General features: G+C 49.7%; 1 protein-coding gene across 6 annotated transcripts in view; it reads right to left on the bottom strand.

The window, feature by feature from the left end:
• The window catches only part of ECSCR (endothelial cell surface expressed chemotaxis and apoptosis regulator), a 72,091-nt gene that overhangs the window by 29,408 nt on the left and 17,100 nt on the right, over positions 1-25,583 (bottom strand). For 4 of the 6 annotated variants that reach the window (XM_045028568.1, XM_045028567.1, XM_045028569.1 and 1 more), the window contains exon 3: positions 8,648-8,807. The exons of the other annotated variants lie outside the window; for them this stretch is intronic. In XM_045028568.1, the coding sequence (XP_044884503.1) occupies positions 8,648-8,807 (160 nt within the window). The remainder of the gene's footprint in view (positions 1-8,647; positions 8,808-25,583) is intronic. 6 annotated transcript variants of the gene reach the window in all.

The raw sequence follows: 25,583 nt of genomic DNA, 5'->3' as shown, positions 1-25,583 counted from the left end.
TCGATGAGAACTAGCACGAATATGTCTATGTACAGGAAACGGGGAACCACACCCCTAGCGTGCAGTGCAGACATAGCCTATGTGATGAAGTGGAAATGTTCTTAATGTTTTCTCTGAATACTGTGTGGCTGCCTCAGTTTCCACTATGCAGTTCTTAAGTATCTAGGTGGTGGGCTAAGGGTGTGTGATTGTTGCAGAGCCCTAGAGGGCCAGTGTGAGGCTATCTGCATAGAAAATGGCCGACGCCCTATCTCCTGGCAACTGATGGCCTGGGCCCTTCCCCTGCAAAGGTGCCAACTGAAGGTGTTGGAGAACAAAGAGATCAGGTGACCTCCTCGCCCGGGAAAGAGACAAGGGCCAGAGGAGGGGCTGGAGAGTTTCAGTTTGGAGCTGACTGGGGAAATGGACTGGCCCCAAGATGGACCTGACTGAGGAGTCCTGTTCTCTTTACCTACAAGTCGTCTAATAAACCTTCTGTTTTCCTGGCTGGCTGAGAGTCACGTCTGACTGTGGAATTGGAGTGCAGGGCCCACTAGCTTCCCCAGGAGCCCCGCCTGTGTGGACTCACCGTGGGAAGTGCATGGTGTGAGAAGGGGATGCTGAATGCTCCGAGGTCAGACCCAGGAAGGTAGAAGCTGTGTAAGCTTCTTGCCCTGGAGACAGTATGCTCACAGAGAGGAGGCATGCTCCCCCAGAGTCCTGACTTGTTTCGTATGGAGTAGTTCCAGAGCATTGCCTGGTAACTCCGTGATAGCTTAATACTAGCTTTAACTCCTTCTGTCCCCCCACACTACTCCTTTGGCCAGCAATGTATTCTTCCCCAGACTGTCCAGCCCAATTTGCAATGGCCCATGCAATGGGGTTGCCACTATTTCTCCTCGGGAGCATAGGCCACCATCTAATGCATTTCACTGCTAGGAATATTTTCCTGATCTTCTTTCACATCCTCCCAGGATTATTTAGTTATATACTCTTGCAACATGCTAAGCACAGTCTCTCTCCCCGTGGTATTCCCATCCATACAGCTCTTCTATGATATCTTTGTTTCAAAAGCAGACCTGAGCTGCCCCCTGTAAGCTGATGCGTATCTGATGACAAAGAGCACTTCTCTCAGTCATAGAATCATAGATTTTAAGGTCAGATGGGACCATTATGATCATCTAGTCTGACCTCCTGCACAACGCAGGCCACAGAATCTCACCCACCCACTCCTGTATCAAACCTGTGTCTGAACCACTGAAGTCCTCAAATCATGGTTTAAAGACTTCAAGGTGCAGAGAACCTTCCAGCAAGTCCAGCAAGTGACCCATGCCCCATGCCCCATGCTGCAGAGGAAGGCGAAAAACGCCCAGGGCTTCTGCCAATCTGCCCTGGAGGAAAATTCCTTCCTGACCCCAAATATGGCAATCAGCTAAACTCTGAGCATGTGGGCAAGACTCACCAGCCAGACACCCAGGAAAGAATTCTCTGTAGTAACTCAGATCCCACCCCACTTAACATCCCATCACAAGCCATTGGGCATATTTACTGCTAGTAGTCAAAGACTAATTCATTGCCAAAATTAGGCTATCCCATTATACCATCCCCTCCATAAACTTATCAAGCTTAGTCTTGAAGCCAGATATGTCTTTTGCCCCCACTACTCCCCTTGGAAGGCTGTTCCAGAACTTCACTCCTCTGATGGTTAGAAACCTTTGTCTAATTTCAAGTCTAAACTTCCTGATAGCCAGTTTATATCCATTTGTTCTTGTGTCCACATTGGTACTGACCTTAAATAATTCCTCTCCCTCCCTGGTATTTATTCCTCTGATATATTTATAGAGAGCAATCATATCTCCCTTCAGCCTTCTTTTGGTTAGGCTAAACAAGCCAAGCTCTTTGAGTCTCCTTTCATATGACAGGTTTTCCATTCCTTGGATCATCCTAGTAGCCCTTCTCTGAACCTGTTCCAATTTGAATTCATCCTTCTTAAACATGGGAGACCAGAACTGCACACAATATTCCAGGTCTCACCCGTGCCTTGTATAACGGTACTAACACCTCCTTATCTCTACTGGAAATACCTCACCTGATGCATCCCAAGACCGCATTAGCTTTTTTCACAGCCATATCACATTGGCGGCTCATAGTCATCCTGTGATCAACCAATACTCCAAGGTTCTTCTCCTCCTCTGTTACTTCCAACTGATGCCTCCCCAGCTTATAATAATAGTTCTTGTTATTAATCCCTAAATGCATGGCCTTGCACTTTTCACTATTAAATTTCATCCTATTACTATTACTCCAGTTTATAAGGTCATCCAAACTTCCTGTATGATATCGTGGTCCTTCTCTGTATTGGCAATACCTCCCAGCTTTGTGTCATCCGCAAACTTTATTAGCACATTCCCACTTTTTGTGCCAAGGTCAGTAATAAAAAGATTAAATGAGATTGGTCCCAAAACTGATCCCTGAGGAACTCCACTAGTAACCTCCCTCCAGCCTGACAATTCACCTTTCAGTATGACCCATTGTAGTCTCTTCTTTAACCAGTTCCTTATCCACCTTTCAATTTTCATATTGATCTACATCTTTTCCAATTTAGCTAATAATTCCCCATGTGGAACTGTATCAAATGTCTTACTGAAATCAAGGTAAATTAGATCCACTGCGTTTCCTTTGTCTAAAAAATCTGTTACCTTCTCAAAGAAGGAGATCAGGTTGGCTTGGCACGATCTACCTTTTGTAAAACCATATTGTATTTGTCCCAATTACCATTGACCTCAATGTCTTTGACTACTTTTTCTTTCAACATTTTTTCCAAGACCTTGCATACTACAGATGTCAAACTGACAGGCATGTAGTTGCCCGGATCACTTTTTTTCCCTTTCTTAAAGATAGGAACTATGTTAGCAATTCTCTAGTCATACGGTACAACCCGTGAGTTTACAGATTCATTACAAATTCTTGCTAATGGGCTTGCAATTTCATGTACCAGTTCCTTGAATATTCTTGGATGAAGATTATCTGGGCCTCCTGATTTCATCCCATTAAGCTGTTCGAGTTTGGCTTCTACCTCGTATGTGGTAATATCTACCTCCATATCCTCATTCCTATTTGTCATCCTACCATTATCACTAAGCTCCTCATTAGCCTCATCAAAGACTGAGGCAAAGTACTTGTTTAGATATTGGGCCATGCCTAGATTATCCTTAACCTACATTCCATCCTCAGTGTTTAGTGGTCCCACTTCTTCTTTCTTTGTTTTCTTCTTATTTATATGGCTATAGAACCTTTTACTATTGGTTTTAATTCCCTTTGCAAGGGAAAACTCTACTGGTTTTTGGCCTTTCTAACTTTATTCCTACATGTTCTGACCTCTGCCATTTGCGCTAAGCCTCATGCAGCCGTCACACAGAGACCCTTTCACCAGCTGCGAGGGAACTGAAATAACATGCAACATACACATCAGTATGAATTTGCTCTGAAATTAAAACTGACAAACCGGAAGAGCTATGTCCTGAACTGCCATATCAATGGAAGAATAACACCGTGAGACAAAATATGCCAACATATTAAATGGCCAGCTGCTGACCAGAGGCCATAACTGAATCTAACAGTAAACCCTACAAACTTAAAATGAGAGTACTAGTTAAACAGACAAAGGGAAACACACCACTAAATTGGAAAAACAATTCAAAATGAGATCATACAGTTACTGGCAAAAAAAGTTAAACAGAAGATTGTGGCAGATCTGAAGTCAGCAAGATATTACCGTTATTCTGGACTGCACACCTGACATCAGCCATATGGAATAAATGACTTTAATGGTGCATTTTGTAACAACAACAGAACCTAGTGAAATTGTCCCTGCAATGGTGACTGTCAGAGAGCATTTTCTAGAATGTATTGACATTGATGATACTACAGGAGCTGGTATGACAAATGTGCTTCTTAAAAAGCTGGAGGATACGGGAATTGCGATAGCTAACATGAGAGGTCAGAGCTACGATAATGGTGCCAACATGAGAGGAAAGAACAGAGGAGTGCAGACACGGATCCAGGAGTTAAACCCTCGAGCTTTTTTTGTCCCATGTAGTTCTCATTCATTGAACTTGGTGGTCAGTGATGCAGCATCAGCTTCTAGTGAGGCTGCTTAATTTTTAAATGTAATTCAAAGCATCTATGTATTTTTCTCTGCATCAACTCATCGATGGCAAAGTTTGAAGCAACATCTGGGAACATCCTCTCTGACACTGAAACCACTGAGTGCCACACAATGGGAAAGTTGAGTGGAGGTGATAAAGCCTATCGAACACCAAATTGGGAAGATAGATGATGCCATAGTTGCCATTATGGAGGATAATGCTATGACAGGAACTGTTCATGGGAGAACAGTGGCAGAGGGAAATAGAATCACCAGAAACATAGGGCTTGGCTACACTGGAGAGTTGCAGCGCTAGTAGTGGCTTTACAGCGCTGCAATTTACTCCCCATCCACACTTGCAAGGCACATACAGCGCTGTATCTCCCTGGCTACAGCGCTGGCTGTACTCCACCCCGGCCTGGGGAATAACAACTGCAGCGCTGGTGCTGCAGCGCTGGAGTGACAGTGTAAACAGTGATTAATCTTACTACGCTGTAACTGACCTCCGGAATTTTCCCATAATGCTTTTAACTAAAGAACTCTCTTTGTTTTGTTATGATGCCTCTCTTTGTTTTGTTGTGAACTCAGGGATCCTGGAGCTGCTTATCTAAAAAACAAACACAGCTGCTGTTTGCTGTGAATGAGGCAGGCAGGGGGATCAATGTCCACAGCTAGTGTTTGCTTGAGGAGAGAAACAGCACGGGGCGGGGGGGGGGGGGAAGAGAGCCCGTTGGAGCAGCTGCTTATCTGGTCTGAAGGCTATTTGCATTTAAGAGTGAATGAGGGGTGGGGGAAGTGGTCGGAATTTGCAAGGCAGGGAGCTGACACAGTGTCGGCTCCAAAAATCCACTCTCTCCCCCACACTCCCTGCCACACTCCACCCCACGTTGCAGCCACTTGAATGCTGGGATAGCTGCCCATAATGCACCACTCCCAACACCACTGCAAATACTGCAAATGTGGCCACACTGCAGTGCTGGTAGCTGTCAGTGTGGCCACACTGCAGCGCTTTCCCTACACGGCTGTACGAAGACAGCTTTAACTCCCAGCACTGTACAGCTGCAAATGTAGCCAAACTCATACATAACTTCAAATTTCTGTATGGATTAATGTTGTGGCATGACATACTGTTTGAAATAAATGTTGTAAGCAAGAGACTCCAAGGTGTTGACCTTGAGATATCTGGAGCAATGGAACAACTGGACAAAGCAAAGTCATAGCTACAATCTTACCGGTCAGATGAGGGATTTCAAAACATTCGGAAGAGTGCACAGAAGTTGGTAGAGTAACTTCAGACTGAAGCTATTTTCCTACCCATACAAGAATACAAGAGTCACCAAAGAAGAAAGAACAGGAGTACTTGTGGCATCTTAGAGACTAACACATTTATTTGAGCATAAGCTTTCGTGGGCTACAGCCCACTTCTTCAGATGCATAGAATGGAACATATATTGAGGATATATATATACATATACAGAGAGCATGAAAAGGTGGGAGTTGTCTTACCAACTCTGAGAGGCCAATTAAGTAAGAGAAAAAAACTTTTGAAGTGATAATCAAGATAGCCCAGTACAGACAGTTTAATAAGAAGTGTGAGAATACTTACAAGGGGAGATAGATTCAATGATTGTAATGGCTCAGCCATTCCCAGTCCCTATTGTATTTAGTTTGCATATCAATTCCAGCTCAGCAGTTTCTCATTGGAGTCTGGTTTTGAAGCTTTTCTGTTGCAAAATTGCCACCCGCAGGTCTGTCATTGAATGACCAGACAGGTTAAAGTGTTCTCCTACTGGTTTTTGAGTGTTATGATTCCTGATGTCAGATTTGTGTCCATTTATTCTTTTGCGTAGAGACTGTCTGGTTTGGCCAATGTACATGGCAGAGGGGCATTGCTGGCACGAAAGCTTATGCTCAAATAAATTTGTTAGTCTCTAAGGTGCCACAAGTACTCCTGTTCTTTTTGTGGATACAGACTAACATGGCTGCTACTCTGAAACCAAAGAAGAAGACATTTTGATTACGAGGCATGGGATATCCCATAAGAGACCCCAAACAACAATTCAGAGTTGAATTCTTTAACTAGGTGCTAGATTGTGCAATATAGTCAGTTGAAGAACGTTTCATGCAGCTCAAGGAACATAGCAGTAAATTTGGGATGTTGTATGACATTCCAAAACTCCTCACTATACCTGAAGAAGACCTACACCAGCAACGCAGGGCACTAGAGACAGTGTTGACACATGATGACATGCGCGATATTGATGCGAGTGATTTAGGAGATGAACCGAAAGCCCTTTCAAGACACATTTCAGCAGGATCAAATCCAAAGGCTGTTCTGGAATATATGTGCAGAAATAAGATGATCACCTTCTTTCCAAATGCTTTTGTTTCTCTGCACATACTTCTAACACTTCCTGTAACAGTTGCCAGTGGAGAACGCAGCTTCTCCAAGCTGAAGTTAATAAAAACACATCTACGCTCCACAATGACACAGGAGAGGCTGGTCGGCCTTGCAACCAACTCAATAGAGCATGAGCTGGCCCAGACTGTGGACCTTCAGGAAGCAGTTCAAATCTTTGCAACTAAGAAGGCACGGAAAGCACCACTTTGATTATTCAAACAGATAAAAATGCAAGGGTTTACTATGCAGACAAGAAAAGTAACATTTGTTGTTCAGGTGTTTGAAAGTTAAGTGTTACTTAAATTTTTTGAACAAGGCATTTTAAGTTGTTAGTTCTCCTTCATTGGGGTAGGTAGCAGAGCAGTACCATGAGAGGAGTAGAACAGGAAGAAGGCAGAATTGAGACCTTTCAGAGTTTTGGCCCAAGCGAGGGGACATGGTGCCAAAATGTTGTGGGCCGGCCCTGGTAAACAGGTAGGTGGATTTTGAGTTTAAATATTCAATACTTAAATACTGATCCAAAAGTTAGCTGGAAAGCTGGGTGACATAGCAGGTCTGTCAAGCCACAGGAGAGGTTTCTGTGGAATAACCAGCATTGTTGCTGAGAGACCAACTGTCCAAAACTGCTAGAAAGCTTAATAGCATACTAAGGAACCTCTCTAATTCTGTTAAAATCATTTATCTAATTACTGGGCAAAATCCCTTCTTCCCCTGAAGCCAGGGGTGTTACATCCGGGATGAATTTGGTCCAGTCATCATTTGGATATAATTTCAAAGACATATGCTCTTGCTCCTGAGAATTACATGATCAATGAACAGCTAGCAACTGAAGAGTCAATAGCATTATTCTGTGTGACATGCAGGGGCGGCTCCAGGCCCCAGCACACCAAATGCATGCTTGGGGCGGCATGCCACGGGGGACGCTCTGCCGGTCGCCGGGAGGGCGGCAGGCAGCTCCGGTGGACCTCCCGCAGGCGTACCTGTGGAGGGTCCGCTGGTCCCGCGGCTCCGGTGGACCTCCCGCAGGCATTCCCTGCGGATGCTCCACCGAAGCCGTGGGACCAGCGGACCCTCCGCAGGCACGTCTGTGGGAGGTCCACCGGAGCCGCGGGACCGGCGACCGGCAAAGCGCCCCCCGCGGCATGCCGCCGTGCTTGGGGCGGCGAAATGGCTAGAGCCGCCCCTGGTGACATGCATAGGTTTATTCTCTACTTTCTGATCTGAATGCTGTAAATCCTATTATTATCACAGCACAATGCCTCTACCGCATGGACAACTTTTCATATAGTTTAGTTATAAAATAAAAACCTCTCATCCCAAAAATTCAGGAAGAAGTTGTTTTTTTTTTAGCAGCTATCTATTATGGGAACAGCAGTAAGTAACTTTGCAGTCCCTTCCACTGCCTCCAGTTAAATACAGAAACAAGCACAGCTACTCCGCACTCTGTCAATAGTACAATGCACACCCCGCTTGCCTACAACAAAGGGAAAAGCAGCAAGCCATACTTCAAAACATTAATAGCTGGCTCTGGATTAACACTTGCTCTGCCCCACATCCAAACATCATGTGTTAACGAACAGTTAAAAGCCGGATTATTAAATAATCTCTGTCTGCTGCCAGAACTTCAGTTGGATAAGGATGGTAATTCATGTTCTTATTTCAGTGTCTTGTCCAGAGCACTACATTATTTGTATTTACAGCTACAAGAAATGAACAATCAATCAATCAATCAATCAAGAGAAAGAAGCAAAATACTTTACAGGACAATAATATCTTGCACATTTCAAAATGCAGTAGTTCTAGCAATTCTATTTCTATACCAAAGTGGTGTATTAAATACTAAATACCACCTCAATGTCCCTATGTTATCACAAGATAGGCGTTCTTTTATGTCAGTGTGATCCTTCTGAAGTAAACTTTAGAAGTGCTAACATGGCCAGATTTTCTAAAGAGCTGATCTCCCAATATAAGCACTTAAACAGATTCTGAGATTTTCTATTGGACCTGCTGGGGGCTGGGAACATTTGAAAAACCGGATACTTCTTGTAGGTGCCTAAATGGGAGCCAAACTCTTTCTAAAATCTACCCCTCCCCACTGCAGTGTGATTTAATTGCCTTACCTATAAAATGAATGCAGCCAAATACCCACAAGAGCAGATAGACGTTCAGGGCCAGCATCTTCTCGGTAACTTGTGCCTGCACAGCCTGCTCTATCCATACTGTGAGCGAAAGAAGGGTGAGGAGAAATTTTCTGGCCTGGACTGATTCTTTCGGAACTTCCTGTTAAATAATAGAAGGAAACAGCCTGAATCCACAGGAGAGCCCACGCCATGGAACTCTGTTTTCGCCCATTATGGTTTAAAAGGATATGAGACATAGTTTACTGAATGCAAAGGAAACCTTGGCAGCATTTTGGTCAGGGAGCTCTCTTCTCCGACTGGAGGTGAACAGCAATAAAATGTACACAGCGGGCCCACTTTGTTGTGCGCTTACATAGCTTCTTTATGGTATTTATTTGTGTAACAACAACATCAGTGCTTTGGTGGTGTGACCTAGTGGGCTAAGCACAAAGCTAACAGCCTAGAGATCCTGTGTTCTAATCCTGCCTCTGACGCTAGCCTTGAGTAATTTACTTCTGCTGCCTATCTCAGAGGGTGACTGTGTATGGGAAAAGTGCCCATAATGGGTGTGAGCACCCCCTGCTGGGGTAAAGGTTATTGTAGGAGAGGTTTTGAGGCGAAAGTCTCCACAATGATCCCCCACCTGAGGGTTATAAACTGTAATTAAGTCACTCCTCCACCTTCTCTTTGTCAAGCTAAATAGATTGAGCTTCTTGAGTCCGTCACTATAAGGCATGTTGTCTAATCCACAATCATTCTCATGGCTCTTCTCTGAACCCTGTACAATTTATCAACATCCTACTTGAACTGTGGGCACCAGAACTGGACACGGGCTTCCAGCAGTGCCAAATACTGAGGTAAAATGACCTCTCTGCTTCCACTCGAGATTCCCTTGTTTATGCATCCAGCATCACATTAGCCCTTTTGATCACAGCGTAGCGCTGGGAGCTCATGTTCACCTGATTATCCACCAGGAAGCCCAATGCTTTTCAGAGTCCCTGCTTCCCAGGATAGAGTCCCCCGGCCTGTTAGCATGGCCTGCATTCTTTGGTCCTAGATGTATACATTGACATTTAGCCATATTAAAACATACACTGTTTGCTTATGCCCAGTTTACCAAGCTCTGTATCCCTGAAGAGGACCTGTGCCTCTACTCCCACCCCTTGTCAGGGTGGGCCCAGTGGAGTGTGCTAACGGGGATGGATTCCCTCTGAATGGAGCAGAGCCAGGGGGAGGGAAAGAGCTACACGTCCTGAAGTTGGATAAGATGGGGAGGGGTTGCATTCTCCTAACCCCAGCCTAGCCATCCCTGTCCCCACGCTGCATGGAGAGGATCCTTGGGAGGGTGGGTCTGAGCACCCCTTCTGCATGGAAAGGACCACCCCACCATGCACAGATTTAGGTCCCTGTTCGGCAAAGCACTTATGCATGGGGTTAAGCCTCTTTGACTTCAATGGCATTTGAGTACCTGCTTTTCAAGGGAAGTGCTTTGCTGACTCAGGGCCCTGGCAGCAGCAGATCTGGCTCAGTACTGCACTAGCTCATGGGAGCAGAATATCAGGGTTGGAAGAGACCTCAGGAGGTCATCTAGTCCAACCCCCTGCTCAAAGCAGGACCAATCCCCAACTCATTCCCAAATCCTTAAATAGCCCCCTCAAGGACTGAACTCAAGACCCTAGGTTTAGCAGGCCAATGCTCAAACCACTGAGCTATCCCTTCAGGTGGTTCATATCTGGGAAGCATTTGGAAGCTACAGCATAGGTGCTGAGTTTCTAATCTACTGAGGGTGGCTCCCCCCTGGCTCCACCCAGGCCCTGCCCCCACTCCACCCCTTCCCCCAAGGCCCCGCCCCCACCCTGCTTCTTCCCACCCCCGCTGTGCCCCACCTCTTCCCACCCTGCCCTCCTGCACCCTCGCTTCTCCCCTGCCCCCCCAACGTCTCCTGACACCGTGAAACAGCTGATCCGCGGCAGGTGGTAGGCTCTGGGAGGGAGGGGGAGGCGCTGATCTGCGGGAAGGGGTTGGAATGAGGGCGGAGCAGGGATGGGATGGGTGGGGCCTCGTGGAAGGGGTGGAATTGGGGCAGGGCTGGAGGCAGCGGGGGGTTCGAGCACTCACCAGTGGGAGCAGAAGTCAGCACCTATGCTAGGTAACATTAGCCATTGTCAGAAACAGGACTCTGGGTAGGTGGACCAGGGCTTGGATCCAGTCCGGTGTTGCTGTGTTTATTTCGTTGTGCCCCAACATTTTCAATGTGCCGTAGATTTTTGTATTGATAACAGCCAACTACATGCTAGAAGTTGTCAATGGGGAAGCAGAAGGTTTTAGTTGCTGGGTAAGAAGCAGTTGGAGATTTTGGTACCAAGTAGTTTTGGGAGGCTGTTTCCTGGCTAAGAATATCAGCTGGAAGTTCCTGCTGTCATAATGAACAGTGAAATCATTAAAAAGTGACAAAGAACAGTGAAATCATTAATAATGTTGACATTGTAGTATCATCATTATGTTCCAGAGTTAACATTCTGAGACAAATGGGAGGAGTTTGTGCCTCTCAGAGCTATTGTTGCATGCTCAGGCAGCTCATACTGCAATGCTTGAGGCGCAGGTCACATTTGGAAGGGTTACTTCATAACCAGAAGAGCTAGAAACATAATTTTAAAAAAATGAAATAATGAATTCTGGAGCCGAGTTCTGTGATGAGGAGTGGACTGTCCAGCTGCAGGACTGGGGAGCACTGGGCCCTGTCCAGGTGGTACAAAGAGAGCTCTGATTGCTCTGAATTCTATCCAGACTGTCAAGAAGCCCCCATGGAACTTACAGGTGGCTGAACAGGTTTGGATTCAGTAAGAACCAGCCCAGACTGGGCATTTCTGAGGTGTGGGGGAAATGGGGTTAGTTTGGTTGGTTGGTTCCTTGGCCCTGATCCTGCAAGCAGGTGATGGCAGGCCTGGGGCCTTTTGTCTATAATGGTCCTGTATCCCTGCGCTTCCTGCCAAAACACCCTGGGAAATGCAGCTCTCACTCACCGTATTTCCCAGCCTGGCTGTGGCCTGAGATATCTCATTCGAGAGCCTAGGCCAGGGGCGGGCAAACTATGGCCCGCGGGCCAGATCCAGCCTGTCAGGATTGCCACGGGATTGCCACCCCCGTGGCGCCACAGGGCTAAGGCAGGGTCCCTGCCAGCTCTGGACCCGTACCGCGCCCAGAAGCAGCCAGCCCCATGTCCCTGCGGTCTCTGGGGGGTGGGGGGCAGAGGGCTCTGTGTGCTGTCCTCGCCTGCAGGCACCCCCCCAGCTCCCATTGGCCGGGAACAGGGAACCACAAGCCAATGGGAGCTGCGGGGGGCGATGCCTGCGGGTGCCTTCCCCAGGGGTGGCAGGGACTTGGTGCTGTCCACTTCCAGGAGCGGCGTGGGGCCAGGGCAGGCAGGGAGCCTGCCTTAGCCCCACAGAATGTCGCTGCCACCCCGGAGCCACTCAAGGTAAGCACTGCCGGGCCGGAGCCTGCACCCCGAACCCATCCTGCACCCCACACCCCAACCCTCTTCTCTGAGCCCCCTGCTGCACCCCACACCCCTCCTGCACTCCTACCCCCTGCCCTGAGCCCCTTCCTGCACTCCGCACCCCCTGCCCTCAGCCCCTTCATGCACTCCGCACCCCCTCCTGCACCCCAACCTCTTGCCCTGATCCCCTTCCTGCACACCACACCTGCTCCCACAACCCACACTCCCTCCCACACCGCAACCCCCTGCCCCAGCCCTACATTCATGGCCCTGCATGCAATTTCCCCACCCAAATGTGGCCCTCAGGCCAAAAACTTGCCCACCCCTGGCCTAGGCTGAGGATCTCTGCAGGACTGGGGCATGCCCAGATGCAAAGCTCCTGGACCTTGGAAGTTCACGGTCTGGGCAGGAGATCGCCACGGAGATCACATGGACTGCAGGACTGCAGCATGCAGGGGAGCTACTCCCTGCAGCTCTCACTGCTTTGCAGGCCATGCGGCCCAGCTCCCCTCCGGCTGACAGCTGAGCTCCGCTCCTGTGCCCCTCAGTAGCTCTGCTGCGAGGGAAGGTGTCATCCCCCCGTGTGCTCTGCCAGAGCGGAAGCTTGCCCCAGCATGGCTTAGTGCTCATCTAAGCAGGTGCCTTCTCCCACAGGGCTCTGCCCACTGCTCCCTGGTGGCCCTTTGGCACTGTCTGCCTCCTACCAGCATCTCAGTCTCCAAGACTTCCCCGGCTCTCCTCCCTGCCCGGAGGTACCATCCGTGTTTTGACAGAGCTCAGGACCAGCGCGGAGGGGTGTTTTCCCCAGCCATGGGGTGGGGAACACTCCGGTGCCTCTTGGGGTATCTGCTACAGTTATGCTGGCTGGTGGCAAGGCCCCTGCATTACAGAGCCCAAAGCTGGTTTATGGCAGCAGCTGGGGAGCGGGGATGGAGTTGAAGCCGGAAGCTTCTATCGAGGTTGGCAGCATTCCAGCAGCATCTAGCTGGGCAGCTCTGCTGCCCTCCGCCCCATTGCAGTGAGTGAAATGGGCGTGGCTGGCTGCAGTGGTGGATTAGCCAGTGGGCCCATGGAGCCCATGCCCAGGGGCCCCGGCCAATTGTGGGGCCCCCTGAAAAAATTGGCGCCCCGCCCTCTGGAGACAAGTGCTGAGGCGGAGGAAATCACTGCGCCCTGACCCCACTTCCTGGCAGCAGCACCAGGCAGGTGGGCGGGTGAAGCCCCAGTGCCCCGACTCCATCCCCAGCAGAAGAGCTGGGTGGTGTGGGAAGCCCCAGCACCTGGACCCTGGCTGCGGCCCCAGGCCTGGAGGAGGTCTGGCTGGCTCCCTGCCATGACCTCAGGCCTGGGGAGCTCTCAAACCCCTCTGAGGCCCTGGGGCCTTGGTGGGGTGACAGAGCTTCTCCAGTCTTGGGGCCACGGAGGGGGGGGGCAGAAAACAGCAAAGACGGGAGTAGTGTGTTGGGGAGGCAGAATGGGGCGGGACTCTGGGTGGAAAAGGGGTGGGCCAGGGAAGGGGGAGAATGGTGTGCGGCTTTGGGCAGGTCCGCAGGTGGAAGGGGTGGAATGGGGGCGGAACCACAGGTGGAAGGGCTGGGAAGGGGGCCCCCCCACTTGCTCTGGCCCAAGGCCCCACGAAACCTTAATTCACCTCTGGGCCTGGCCTCCCAAAATTATACGTAGTGGATGGGAGTCAGGGTCTTCCCCACCTGAACACACACATCATGGTATCTTTCAGGGCAAGGCTGAAGGCCAGTCGTTTCCTTAGGAGATGGCTTGTTTTGGGGAGGTGGATTTCTTTCACTCCACCAGCTCCTGGGGTTCATATTAGGGAGGGACTAGAACCAACCCCCGGGTTACAAACTCTCTCTAAGGCTTGCAGTGGAGTTGGGACAGAGGCCGGAATCCGAATCCAGATTTGCCATGCACACCTGGACCACCGCTGTGTCAAACCCCTGCATCCCACCACCCCAGACTTTGAGGGTTCTGCTCTCTGGCTTGGGATCCAAATGGTCCTTCTTTAAGTTTATAGGTGTGATGGGCCAATCTGAACCCTGGTGAAAACAAGCGAAGCTCTGAGTGAAGTCAATGGTGTCGCCCCTGCTGACTCCATGGTCCAGTTTGGCCCAGTGCCTTGTTTCCAGCTGAGTTTGCTAAAGTGCCTGGGAGTCTCCACACCTGGGGCACCCCCAGATCCCAGTGAGCTGTTCTCCACCATCACTTTAAGAACTGTTGGCACGTGCAAGGCCCCTGGTCTCTGTGCCCTTGGCAAGGCTGCAGCAGGAGCATGCCAAACAGGGGCTGCATTGTGCTTTTGGTGTGGCTGGCGTGTGCTTTCTAGTTCATTACATTTCAATGGCCCACTTGATTGGGCACTTACTGAGAATAGTCCTTTCTCAAGAAGCTGACCAAATGCTTCACTGGTGCTACTTAGAATCAAACACATTGAGATACAAGTACATAGCCAATATTCATAATTTCAAATACAAAAATGATACATGCATACAGACAGCATAATCATAACCAGCAAATTACAACCTTTCCATTCACCCACAAAAGCTCATGCTCCAAAACTTCTGTTAGTCTATAAGGTGCCACAGGACTCTTTGCTGCTTTTACAGATCCAGACTAACATGGCTACCCCTCTGATACTTGACACCATGCAAGGCACTGCATTTAGCCATATGGAGTGGAAATCCATCAACCTCATGAAGAAACTTGCACAAATACAGACAGTTATCATCTTCCTTTCCAAATGCAAACAGATGGACATCATATCAAATGGACTAAAGGTAAAAAATCCACTGCTATCTACACACTACACAGACCACAGTGAGAGATTATGCCATACTCTATCAAAGAAACTGAGGAACCACCTGATCAGCATCCTATACAGCAAACAGGAAAACATCAAAAAAGAGCTCTCCAACCTGGAGACTCTCATAAATAACCAAACTTCCATACAAACGGACTTCACTAAAATAAGACAGGAGATCTACATTACTCACTTCACCTCTCTACAAAGGAAAAAGGACTGTAAACTGTCTAAACTCCTACCTGCCACATGGGGCCACAACCGTGGTACCCCTAACCCACCCAGCAATATCGTTAATCTATCCAACCACCCACTCAGCCCAGAAGAAAAGTCTGTCCTATCTCGGGGACTCTCTTTCTGCCCTGCCACCCCCACAAACATGATACAGTTCTGCGGCAATCTGGAAGCCTACTTTCGCTGTCTCTGACTCAAAGAATACTTTCAGGATAACACTGAACAGCCCACTTATACACAGTTATCCTCCCACTAACAGCACAAAAAGATGAACTCCACATGGACTCCTCCTGAGGGTCGAAATGACAGTCTGGACCTATACATAGAATGCTTCCGCCAACGTGCACAGGCAGAAATTGTGGAAAAACAACATCCCTTGCCTCATAACCTAAGTCGTGCAGAACGCAATGCCATCCACAGCCTCAGAAACCACCCTGACATTATAATCAAAGAGGCTGATAAAGGAGGTGCTGTTGTCATCATGAACAGGTCTGACTACCAAAAGGAGACCACCAGACAACTCTCCAATACCAAATTCTACAGGCCACTTCCCTCAGATCCCAATGAGGAATACATTAAAAAACTGCACCATCTACTCAGGACACTCCCTACACCAACACCGGAACAAATCAACATACCCTTAGAGCCCCGACCAGGGTTATTCTATCTACTACCCAAGATCCACAAACGTGGAAATCCTGGACGCCCCATCATCTCGGGCATTGGCACTCTCACTGAAGGACTGTCTGATATGTGGACTCTCTACTCAGACCCTATGCTACCAGCACGCCCAGCTATCTCCGTGACACCACTGATTTCCTGAGGAAACTCCAATGCATTGGTGACCTTCCAGAAAACACCATCCTGGCCACCATGGATGTAGAGGCTCTCTACACAAACATCCCACACACAGATGGAATACAAGCTGTCAGGAACAGTATCCCTGATGATGCCACAGCACAACTGGTTGCTGAGCTCTGTGCCTTTATCCTCACACACAACTATTTCAAATTTGATGACAATATATATCTCCAGATCAGTGGCACCGCTATGGGCACCCGCATGGTCCCACAATATGCCAACATTTTTATGGCTGACCTGGAACAACGCTTCCTCAGCTCTCGTCCACTCACGCCCCTTCTCTACCTACGCTACATTGATGACATCTTCATCATCTGGACCCATGGGAAGGAGACTCTAGAAAAATTCCACCACGATTTCAACAGCTTCCACCCCACCATCAACCTCAGCCTGGACCAATCTACACAGGAGGTCCACTTCCTTGACACCATGGTGCAAATAAGTGATGGTAACATTAACACCACCCTATACCGAAAACCTACCGACCGCTATGCCTACCTTCATGCCTCCAGCTTCCATCCTGGGCACACCACACGATCCATTGTCTACAGCCAAGCACTGAGGTACAACCGCATCTGCTCTAACCCCTCAGACAGAGAGCAACACCTACAAAATCTCCACCAAGCATTCTCAAAACTACAATACCCACATGAGGAAACAAGGAAACAGATCAACAGAGCCAGACGTGTACCCAGAAGCCTCCTACTGCAAGACAAACCCAAGAAAGAAACCAACAGGACTCCACTGGCCATCACATACAGTCCCCAGCTAAAACCCCTCCAATGCATCATCAAGGATCTACAACCCATCCTGGACAATGATCCCACACTTTCACAGGCCTTGGGTGGCAGGCCAGTCCTTACCCACAGACAACCTGAAGCATATTCTCACCAATAACTGCACACCGCACCATAGTAACTCTAACTCAGGAACCAATCCATGCAACAAACCTCGATGCCAGCCCTGCCCACATATCTACAGCAGCGACACCATCACAGGACCTAACCAGATCTGCCACACCATCACCGGTTCATTCACCTGCACGTCCACCAATGTAATATACGCCATCATATGCCAGCAATGCCCCTCTGCTATGTACATCAGCCAAACTGGACAGTCTCTACGGAAAAGGATAAATGGACACAAATCAGATATTAGGAATGGCAATATACAAAAACCTTCAACCTCCCTGGCCACACAATAGCAGATCTTAAGGTGGCCATCCTGCAGCAAAAGAGCTTCAGGACCAGACTTCAAAGAGAAACTGCTGAGCTTCAGTTCATCTACAAATTTGACACCATCAGCTCAGGATTAAACAAAGACTGTGAATGGCTTGCCAACTACAAAACCAGTTTCTCCTCCCTTGGTTTTCACACTTCAACTGCTAGAAGAGGGCCTCATCCTCCCTGATTGAACTAACCTCGTTATCTCCAGCCTGCTTCTTGCTTGCATATATATACTTGCCCCTGGAAATTTCCACTACATGCATCCGACGAAGTGGGTATTCACCCACGAAAGCTCATGCTCCAAAACTTCTGTTAGTCTATAAGGTGCCACAGGACCCTTTGGAACCTTTCCATAGACACCTTACTCGACCTCCTTTGTACAAGATTTGGTGCAACTATAGAACCTTGGTTGCAACAATGATGTATTCGGTGACAGTTCATGTCAATAACGTCACACTATGACTTCTGTGAATTTTGCAGCGCTGGTGCGGCTGACCTCAGAACCACCCCAGCAGCTGGAGAAGCCCCGGGGCCAGCCGCACTGGCTGGGGCTCTGGCAGCCCTGCCCTGGAGCAGCGGTTCGGGACCAGTGGCGGCAGTGGTGGGGCCTCAGGCTGCCTCCCCGGCCTGGACCAACGGCAGTGGGAAACCCCAGGTTGTCCCCATCTGGGAGTGGCAGCGGGACAATGGGCTGCTCCTCCCCGCCAGAAGCCGCGGGGCCCTGGGCCACACCCCCTCCAGCGGCAGCAAGGGGGCCTGGGCTGATCCTCCCCCCCCACAGCAGCAGGGGGCCCTGGGCCGCTCCCAGTGGCAGTGGGGCCCTGTGCTCCCCCCCACCCCTCAGCAGGTAAGATTTAGTCATAGGTATTTTTAGTAAAAGTCATGGACAGGTCATGGGGCCATGACTTTTTGTTTATTGCCCATCACCTGTCCATGACTTTCACTAAAAATACCCATGACTAAAACGTAGCCTTACAAATTATCCACTACAGCCCTTTCTGCACAGATGTGGTACTCGGAGATTAATCTCTAGATTAAGGTTTTACTTCATTCTGAAATGAGAACAGATTCCAGGTCACAGCAGCCCGCAACCCAGCTAAATCTCTGCAGTAAGCCTCTTGGGCTGGGAAGGGACAGAGACATATCCAGCCCCTTTCTCTCCATACATATGAAGTCCCTAGTCGATGTTTGCCTGAGCTCACTCCTTTGAAAGCCACCCTCAAGGTAAGAGCAGTTGGACTCTGATCATTTCTGTAAAAGTGGGGAGCGGACGATTCGCAGACTAGTTAGCAGATTGCTTTCCAGTGAAGGGGAAACGCCAGTTTTCCCATCACTCTGGGATGGGATGTCAGGATGTGGAAGGTGTATCCAGATCAGTGGAACTGGAGTCAGAGGACCCGTGTTCCCTGGAGTGGCTGTTATTGACTGGTTGTTAAGTACCTGTTGTGTGGCCCTTATGACTCACTCTGGAAAAGGCAGGTGTCATTGGAATCACAGTTGCTGGTTAGTGTGAAAAGAAAAGACTGAGCCAGTCCCACTAATATGGGACTTTGAAGACCTAGGTTCAAGTCCCTGCTCTGCCGGACTTCCTGTATGACCTTGGGCCAGTCGCGTAGCTGCTCTGTGCCTCAGTTTCCCATCTGTGATCGGTATAACAGCTCTGTCCTGCCTCACAGGGGAGTTGTAGCATTCATCTGGCCCCTCGACTGGAGTATCTAAGTACCTGAGAGAGGCAGTCATCATACTTTGTGTGGAATAACACAGGTGAGATATTAGTACAAACAGTTCAGAACAGGGCTGTGTTATAGAGCCAGTTAGAGGACCTGCAGTGTGCTAATAAATTGTTCAGTCTGCACTGCACGACGCCTGCTGTAGTTATTTCTGCCATCACGCTGGCTGTGTCCTGCCATCCTTTCCTCAGTTTCAGTGGGAGTGAGACTGGGTCCAGTGACCATTCACTGGACCCACTGGGGATTAGATTCATGAGCACATGCAGAAGCATGTGAAGAGAAGGGGGCGGGTGGATTGTGCAGTACAGATCACGTGCATTCTGGGTAGGTTTCACTCGACAAGACTAATTGCCTCTAGCATAAAACTATTCTGAGCTCTTGTACGAGAGGGTGGCATTTCACACAGAATATCAAGGCTACTGTTGCTCTCTTTACATACAGACGGGTGTTTTTCATTGATAAAACTGCAAGGGAATTCAGTAGCCTGCATCTGGAGCATAACCGCTGCATGGCAGGGGTTGAGCCTCCTTTTGTGTTTGTCTGGAGCCAGGCGCCTTGTGGGAACTGCTGGAAACAGGCAGTGACACTTCGCTGTCTCCTAATGGCTTCCCACAGCAAGGTACTGAGAAATTGAGCAAAGGGTACACACAAGGAAACTGACCAGGGGAACACCCATCCAAGAAAACTGACCCAGTCAGGGCATGAGATCAGCAATACACCCCTGGTGCTCACCAGAAGCTTACCTGGTGGTGCACTTTTTACATTGTCTCAGGTGACTCTGATGAGTTTGCTTGGACAGACAGGCCAGGATCATGGTGCACAGAGAGAGAGACTGGGTTTGTTTTGTACTTTGTTTCTTTAAAAACCCAATAACGTTTAAGGAAAAGTATCCAAATGGGGAGGGGGGAGGATTTTTTTTTCAGGGAAAAGTGGAGATTGGGTGCAGGAGACAAACTTTTGGGTCTGTGTATGTGCACACATAGCTGTAGTGAGGGGGTATTTTCCTGGGTAAAGGGATATAACTCTGGCACGTGACTGAGAGTAGCTTGGTGAGAGGAATGCTTTGTGTGGGGGTGGGGGTGTATGTGACAGAGTAATAATGTGGCATTTCCCTGTGTGATGCAATGCCTCTCTCTACCTCATGTGTGTACATAAGTGTGATGTGGCATGGCACGAGTCCAGCATTAGCGCATGTGAAGAGACATTTCCTCTTTCCCCGGTGAGTGGGTGTGTGTGTGTGTAATGATGTGGCAGTTTCTTGGGTGAGTCCAGTTCCAATAAAGCACTTTCAGTCCCAATTTGACCTGCCGGGAGCCATTTCTACCGAGTTCTACCCTGAGGCTCAGAGCTCCTCCCCAGAATTAGACTCCCACAGGGACTGGGAAGCTAAGGTATTACCTGAGCTGCAGGGTACTCTTTCATTTTGCTTCCTTTTCTCTTCAAACCCCCTCCCCTTCCCTGTCACTGAGTCACTTCCTCCCGCCTCAGCTCACAACCTCCCTCAGTGATACTCTGTGTCCTGGGCACAAACTGCACACAAATCCTGGTGCATTGTGAAGAGACTGGGCTGCCCAAGAGTTGCCCTGACTGGGGAATTCGACAGAGCAGGGGCAGGGTATAGAGCAGTGGTTCTCAACCAGAGGTACGTGCACCCCTGGGGGTACGCAGAGGGCTTCCAGGGGGTACATCAACTCATCTAAATATTTGCCTAGTTTTACAACAGGCTACATAAAAAATACAAGTGAAGTTAGTACAAACTAAAATTTCATACGACTTGTTTATACTGCTGCATATACCGTACATTGAAATGTGAGCGCAATATTTATATTCCAATCGATTTATTTCATAATGATATGGAAGAATGAGAAAGTCAGTAATGTTTCTGTAATAGTGAGCTGTGACACTTTTGTATTTTTATGTCTGATTTTGTAAGCAAGTAGTTTTTCAGTGTGGTGAAACTTGGGGTACGCAAGACACATCAGACTCCTGAAAGTGGTACAATAGTCTGGAATGGTTGAGAGCCACTGGTTTAGAGGAAGGGAGCTGAGAATTTTGGAGTTTCTACTCTGGTTGCAGAGTAAGTTATTTGCGCAAATGTAATTTACACCACCTGAAATTAACGCAGAATGCCCTGGCCGGGGCAGCTCTATGTTTTTTGAGGCCCCAAGCACGGCAGTCAGGTTGCTTTCGGCAGTTCGCCTGTGGACAGTCTGCTGGTCACGTGGATTCGGCGGCATTTCTGCGGGTGATCTGCTGGTCCCGCACCTTCGGCACCCGCCACCGAATTGCCACCAAAGCTGTGGGACCAGCGGACCTCCCGCAGGCATGCTGCCGAAGGCTGCCTGACTGCCGCCCTCAAAGTGACCGGCGCGTCACACCTCATGGCTTGCCGCCCCAGGCATGCGCTTGCTGTGCTGGTGCCTGGAGCCGCCCCTGGCCCTGGCAGGAGATGGGATATGGTAGCATTGATAGACAGACCCAGGCAGCTCAGAAGAGCTACAGTCAGTGATGAGCTGCCAAAATCTTAACAACTGGTTCCCTATAAAAAGTTCTGATTTAAGGGGGTGGGGGGTGAGCAGGGCAGGGGCAGGGGCTGGGGGGAGACATACCCGTGGGGCCGGGGGCCCCTGCAGGGCCTAGGCCAATTGCCCCACTAGCCCCCTCCCTTCCCCTCTGGCCAGCCCTGGAGCTTGCAGCAGCCCCCACCCCCACCTTGCTGGGCCATTCAAAAAGTGGCAGCAGGACGACTCCAGAGCTCAGCTGAGCTGCCCAGCTGGTGCCAGCAGCTGGCCACACTGCAGTTGGGGGGAAGCGGGGAAGGGCCGGGGGAGCCTCAGCCTCCCCAGCTGGGAATCCTGGGAGCAACAGGATGGTCTGGCCTGGGGACTAGAGTTCTTTGCCCACTCCCTGGCCCTTTAACAACCGGTTCTCCACGGAGGTCTAATTTTAGCAACCGGTTCTTGAGAACCTGTGGGAACCTGCTCCAGCTCACCACTGGCTACAGTCCTCATTCCCCACTTGATAAAGACAGGCCGGCTGCCCAGTTCAGGCTGACTTTGCTGTGAAGCATTTGATTACCTAACAGTGCTTCAGTGATTTGCACTTTGAGTGAGATACACAAGTGGCAGGAGGATTGCGGGGGGAGGGGCCCTCGAGTGCATTCTTTAGAGCAACTCACACACGCTCCGCAGGGTCTCAGTTCAGTAACACATGTAAGCACACACATAACTTTAAGCACATGAGCAGCCCCACTCACTTCACACTAACTTCAGCTGCACTACACATGGTTGACATTAAAGGTGTGCTTAAGTGAGGTGCTGAGTCAGGGCTCATTCTTCAGTTTCCCTTTCCCCCTCCTGCCTCCTTCCCCAACTCCCTCTAGGGGTGGCTACTGGGTATTGTGTTTACTCCATTTACATGGGGAGTTGACACTAGACACATTCAGACTGGAAATAAGGCAAACATTGTTAACAGGGAGGTAATTAGCCATTGGAAAAAACTTTCCAAGAGTCGTGGTAGATTCTCCAGTACTGACAATGTTTTAAATCAAGATGTTTTTCTAACAGTTCTGCTCTAGGAAATACTTTGGGCAAGTTCTCTGGCCTGTGTTACACAGGAGGTCAGACCAGATGGAACCCTGGGGGTCGTCTTCTCTTGGAATCTATGAAATTAGTGACCAACTACTGGGCTAGCTTCTGGTTTCCCCTGAGTAGAGTGATCATATTTTCCCAAAGGGAGAACAAAACACCGCACAGGCCAGCCCAAGGCCTCCCTCTCCCTCCCCCATGCAGGGTCGGCCTGAGGTCCCCCTCCCACCCAGGGCAGCCCGAACCCTCCTTGCCTCCTGCCTGCGTGGGGCTGGCCTGAGGTCTTCCTTCCTGCTCTGTGCCTGGCCCTACCTGAGTCCCCCGCCGCTCTTGCATGGGGGCTGCCTGAGGCCCCACTCTTCCCCTGGCATGCAAGGCTGGTCTGAGCCCAACCTGAAGCCCCCTGCACATGGGGCCAGCCCCCTGCCAGAGTCACTCTCCCTAGCCCTCCCACTGGCATGGGGACTGGCATTGCTGCACCCTCCCCCACATTCCTCTGTGCCCCGCTAGGGTTCCACCCCACTTTTTTGGCAAAATTCTGCCTTTGTCCAGTTTGCTCTTGCCAAATGATGATCAGCTGGCAAGAGCAAATGGGACAAATGCCCAGTTTCACCAAAAGAGTCAGGACTGCCAGGACAGGGCCGAAAAAGGAACTGTCCCAGCCAAAATGGGATGTATGGTCACCCTACCGCTGATGAGCCACTAATCACTCGCCCCTGGGCTCTACACCCAGCACTGCCTGCAGTGCTAGACTTTGGGCTGCCAGCACACTGGATGGACTGGGACCTGGCCATGGCTCCAGTCCCAGTTGTGCAACAGGCCCGAGGGCAGTGCTTGCTGCCAGTGACCGATTAGCCGCTGGGCCAACAGTGGGGAGCAAAGGAGAAAACGGGTTGCGGGGGGCAGTGTGTGGGGGGGCAGAATGGGATGGGACCATGGGTAGACAAGGGCTGGGCTGTGGGGAAAAGGGGCAAAAGGGGGTGTAGCTGGGGGCAGGGCTGCAGGGGTAGAACAGGGGCGGGACCACAGGCAGAAGGGGTGGAGAGGGCCACCCCACAAAACTTTAATCTGCCTCTGCATGCTGCTCCTTTATAAAGATGTGGTAGGGAAAGGTGTGGCTATACTGCCTTTGTAGACCCTGAGGGAAGCTACCTGCCTGTGCCCCGTGCAGACAGAACGCTGCAGTGCACCAGTGGCAGGCACTACCCCACGGACAGAATTTGGGCAAATGGAATGAAAAAGTGATCTGCTAGCTTGAGCGTCCTTGTATGTTTAAACACCTCACTCAACAAACAGCCGCCCCCCTCTGCCCCCCCACAGAACGGCGAGCTGGCAGCCATTGTACCAGGCATTTAAATAATCCATTTCTTCAGATAATCTGCTCGCAATTGGTGCCAAGTTGCCTGCGGATAATAATCGCACATCTGCTGTGCTGCTCTAGTTTTACTGTCAATGTGATTTATCCAAGATAGCTTCTGCAGGGTCGGAGAGAGCAAACTGCGCAGGTCTTAGAGCGCCTCTGCCCTTCCCCCACAGTGAGGGCTACAGGGCTCTTCCTTCTTGATAATCCTGGATGAATCCCACCCCTATCACAGAGGATCCAGGATGCAGCATGTTTCAGAGCAGCATTTCGGTGTTGCCCAGGTGCTGCACAGTGCAGATAATTTGGGATTATCGGCTCAGTCAAAACATACATATCCTAAACTCCTTACACCAGGCCCAATCATCCCCCTTAGAGCCATGTATATAGGAGACCCTCCATGACTGGATCTCCCTCCTCCTGGGCCCTCCGGCATGATCTCCCTGCTCTGGAGGATACCATGGAAGGATCACTATGGGCCAGGATCCATAAGTGCCAGGGGAACAGGAGGGCTTGGGTTGGGTGCCACACTACAGTTCAGGACCGAAACGGAGGACTCATCACACTGAAATTGTATTGAATGACACAGTCAAGTGAAGTGAACTCTAACCCTGACCCTCCCCTGCCTCTCCCTTGTATCCAGAGTGATCAAATTGTGATTTTAGTGGAATTCGGACTTTTCCAATGTTCACCCAAACCAATAGGGTTCTGCTTGCTGATGCCTAGACTATCCCTGAAATTTTGCAATTGATCAGCTGCAGCATTCAAAAGTTCCTGGGTTACCTCCAAACAGAGAAATGCTGTTGAGTTGCAGATGGGTTCTCACTTCACTTAGCCAAGTGATATCCGGGCAGTAACAGACTAGAACTGTTCAAATGACATGCTACATATGTCCAATCTGTTTTACTTCTCCACAGGTGAGGGTCCATCCTTCAGCAATGAATATCTCCACCCCGAGCAGCCAGCCAAGGCAACATGAGCCTCTGGACTTGGCTGGATTCACTACGGGCTCTGTCGTCCGGGGTGTGACCAAGAAGGCCGATGCCCTTCCCATGATCACGGTCATCGTGGTCATTTTCGTCCTCTTGGCTGTTGTCATCATTGTTCTGGTGCGCTACGGCCCGCAGCTGTGCACACTGCAGATCACCCTGTACCATGAGCCCATGCCGCAGGATCTGGAGAACGGGGTGCACCTAACAGATTGGAAGAAACTGGGCTCCAAAAGGAAAAGCAGCACGCAGCCTGCTCAGAACTACCAGGGAGAACCGGGCAGCAATGACACTGCTGTACTGAGTGTCCAGTACTCCTGTAAGCACCAACTGCCTTGCAGCAACGAGGAGCCTAATGTCATAGAGATCACCTACCTGTGAATGGCTCGTGGTGGGGCTGGAGGCCAGCCCTGGTCAGACAGTCGCCAAGGGGACAATGGCTCTGTTGGAGAACAGCAATGTTTGGAGTTGAGGATTTGCCAAAGACCCACCAGTATTTGAACACTGGTTTTATTGCCTCATGATCCCCAGCAGATCAGACACACTCAGTAATCAGTTGTGTGTCCCGGGCGAAAAGCAGCTTCAAAGAGATAGATTTGGGTGGCTGTCACAATGGGCGTTTGAAACACACTTCA

The sequence above is a fragment of the Mauremys mutica genome, chromosome 8 (assembly GCF_020497125.1).
Source record: "Mauremys mutica isolate MM-2020 ecotype Southern chromosome 8, ASM2049712v1, whole genome shotgun sequence".
Lineage (NCBI taxonomy): Eukaryota > Metazoa > Chordata > Testudines > Geoemydidae > Mauremys > Mauremys mutica.
This window is presented reverse-complemented; position numbering and strand designations above follow the sequence as displayed.